Source organism: Euleptes europaea, chromosome 7, assembly GCF_029931775.1.
Source record: "Euleptes europaea isolate rEulEur1 chromosome 7, rEulEur1.hap1, whole genome shotgun sequence".
In the NCBI taxonomy this organism is placed as follows: domain Eukaryota; kingdom Metazoa; phylum Chordata; class Lepidosauria; order Squamata; family Sphaerodactylidae; genus Euleptes; species Euleptes europaea.
The window spans coordinates 79,023,163-79,026,401 of NC_079318.1; the positions used below are offsets into that span (position 1 = coordinate 79,023,163).

Genomic DNA, 3,239 nt, shown 5'->3' on the forward strand with positions numbered 1-3,239 from the left:
AGAGTTATGAGTTCTTGATGTGCACCGTGTGCAGTGCCTGAGTAGGATTAGGACCATGAAACACATGGAGCAGGGGCTTCATCCTTACTCCATTTTCTCAGCCTGAAACAGTCCCAAGGGGGTGGGTGCTATTGGGCCCCTTGGGGGAACCCACCTCTATCTCAGGGGACTATTTCAGGCAGAGCAAGAAGCCCAGCAGATGGTTGTGAGGGCCTCAGAGGCTGTTGATAGGGGTCAGGAGTTTGAAAAGGGGCATGAGTGTGACCCCAGTCATGGCTGACCGTCTTCCTGAGTCTGACCAAAGGGGCAACGCTGGATGGCGTCTGCACATCATTGGCTATTTCTCGACATCATTTGCCTCTGGGATTCTCTTGTCCAACTGCTATAGTGCAACGCTAACACCATCTTCCGCGATGTGCAGATGCAGGCTTGGAGAACAGGCATGAGACTGCCTTGAAGCTGTCTTGCCCCCTCTGGTGCTAACCCCAGTCTCCCTCCTGCCAGCCTTGCCTCAGCTCCCCCTCCCCGATTATTCTGGGCAAGGTCCAAAAGAGCCAGCGGGGATTCAGTTTAGGATGCAGCAGGCCGAGCTGTCTTGAAGGTGCTGCAGAAAGGCTTCCGTTTGTGGTTTTTGAGTCCCTTGCTGATCTGCCTTCTTTCCATTCTCCCACCCCCACCCCACTGTGCAAGCCCTTCAGCAGGTTGGGAGAGGTATCGGATTGCATAGCTATGCCTGGCTGTCAAGGTTTAGCTTACCACTAATTATCTGTGGTAGCCGGTGTACAGACCAGCGGCAGCTTGCTGAGTTTACCCTGCAAAGCCGCAAGGTCCCATCTGACTCCGAGGCACAGCTCACAGTGCTTTCAAAAGGAGAACCGTTGTTTTTTATATGCCGATTTTCTCTATCTTTTAAGGAGAATCCAACCGGCTTACAATCTCCTTCCCTTCCTCTCCCTACAACAGACACCGTGTGAGGTAGGTGAGGCTGAGAGAGCTCTAAGAGAACTGTGACCAGCCCAAGGTCATCCAGCAGGGTTCATGTGGAGGAGCGGGGAATCAAACCTGGTTCTCCAGATTAGAGTCCGCCGCTCTTAACCACTACACCATGCTGGCTCTCAAGGGTACCAAGGTAGCTCAGAAGGCACCCAGGTTGCTAATTTTCAGGCAATCTGTTTTCAGGTGAGGAGGGAGATTTCCCCAGGAGCGCCAACTGAGCAAGCCTCTCTTGAGCTGGGGAGTTTGCACAGGGTCCAGGTTCTATAACTTGCCCAGGTTCCAAGTGAGTCGATCAAGCCCCAAGAATGCAGAGATAATTAACCAAACCTGATGTTATCAGGGATGGGAAATATTTGTCAGAGGAAGCGCCTAACCCCAGAAATTGTAACTTTGCTTAGCAAAGCATCTGACTTCCCCTCGTCCTTTTCCCCAAGGAAGCAGATAGCAGACAGTTGGCGCTGATAAGGATCCGTAGTCTTCCGGCGACACCACAAAAGCGAGCCGTGCCCTGCATCAAGATGAACGCCAATTGCACCAACCACAGCAGTACGGTTGACGTGGCCTTCGCTAGCATCTACTCGCTGGTCTTTGTGGTGGGCCTCCCCCTGAACGTGGCTGCCCTGTGGATCTTCTTCTTCGGTGGGGCCCTACGGTCTGTCACCACCGTCTACATGAAGAACCTGGCAGCCTCGGACCTGTTGCTGCTGGCATCCTTGCCGCTGAGGGTGTATTACTACAGCAAGAGGCCCCGGCTGACCCAAACTGTTTGCGAAATGGCTGGGCTGCTACTCCTGGTCAACATGTACAGCAGCATCTTCCTGCTGACCTGCATCAGCTGCGACCGCTGCGTGGCGGTGTGCTTCCCACTCAACTCCCGAGCCCGAGCCTTGCGCCAGCAAGCCAAGTACATCTGTGCGGGCGTGTGGACCCTGAGCGTCCTGGGTGCTGTCCCCTGCTACCTTGGACGCAAGACAGGGTGGGAAAACGACACACTGTGCTTTGACAGCCGCCCTCAGTATATCATGAACCCCCACATTTGCAGCGCCATGATGCTCGGCTACGCTGTGCCCTTGGTCATCATGGTGACTTGCTCTTGCGCCCTGCTGCGGGCCATGAACCAGAGCATGGTTGTCCAGATGGAGCTGGTCAACGGCGCCAAGATCCGGCACATGGTGGTGACCAACGTGGTCATTTTCCTGGGCTGCTTCCTGCCCTACCACTTGGTGGTGCTTTGCTATCAAGTGCAAGCACTGAACAAGGACCACTGGGATGTGGTGTACCGCTGTGCCCTGCTCCTGGCCTGTGCCAATGCCGCTCTGGACCCTGTGGCATATTACTTTGCCACAGAGACCTTTCAGCACTTGGTGACAATGGACAACCTCCTTCAGGGTTGGGGCAGCCATAATAACAATGCTGGCGAGACAGAGCAGCTCTCCCAGCCCCCGGGGGCACAGCACCAGCCTGCCTTGCCCACTCCTGTTTTTGATGCTCCATCAGGCGTCGGGGCACCAGCCTTTGAAGGGGCATCAACTACTGGGCCGGGCCAGTGAGAACACAGCCAGATGTTCTGAGGCCAGCAGGTGGGTGATCCTGTCCTGCTGGTCAAGGCAGAGCTTACTGCAGAAAAGGAGAGCTGAAGCAATCAGGCTAGTCAGACCAGGAAGGAGGGAGGGAGGGAAGGAGAATGACTGTGGGGCTCAGCATGGTGGGTGTGGGATTGGTTGGAGGAAAGTGACCGGAGCCTTGCCATCAAAGGCACAGATAGCACAACTCCCTGACTGAAGGAAGAGACAGAGAGCCAGCATGGTGTAGGGGTTAAGAGCGGTGGTTTGGAGCAGTGGAGTCTGATCTGGAGAACTGGGCTTGATTCCCCACTCCTCCACATGAGCGGCGGAGGCTAATCTGGTGAACTGGATTTGTTTCCCCACTCCGACACGCAAAACCAGCTGGGTGACCCTGGGCTAGTCACAGTTCTCTCCGAACTCTCTAAGCCTCACCTACCTCACAGGGTGTCTGTTGTGGGGAAGGGAAGGCAATTGTAAGCCGGTTTGAGTCTCCCTTAAGTGGTAGAGAAAGTCGGCATATAAAAACCAACTCTTCTTCTTCTTCTTCTTAATACCAGGGCATTTTAGCCCTTCCTCCCCAAGGTTTCCATTTCCTTATTTTTATATTGTTCTGTAGTTATAGCTTGGAAGAGTGTATTTTAATTCCACCATTATTTTTAAAGTCAGGCATTTCCGCAC

General features: G+C 54.1%; 1 protein-coding gene across 1 annotated transcript; it reads left to right on the top strand.

Moving 5' to 3' along the window:
* Window positions 1-1,514: 1,514 nt before the first annotated feature.
* On the top strand, window positions 1,515-2,546 carry LOC130480799 (lysophosphatidic acid receptor 6-like). The gene has a single exon (XM_056853422.1). It carries the CDS (start codon window positions 1,515-1,517, stop codon window positions 2,544-2,546), a length of 1,032 nt encoding a protein of 343 aa, XP_056709400.1.
* The last annotated feature ends 693 nt before the right edge of the window (window positions 2,547-3,239 follow it).

Excerpts from the sequence above, each read along its gene's own strand:
- LOC130480799 (XM_056853422.1), top strand. The coding sequence starts at position 1,515 with ATGAACGCCAATTGCACCAACCACAGCAGTACGGTTGACGTGGCCTTC.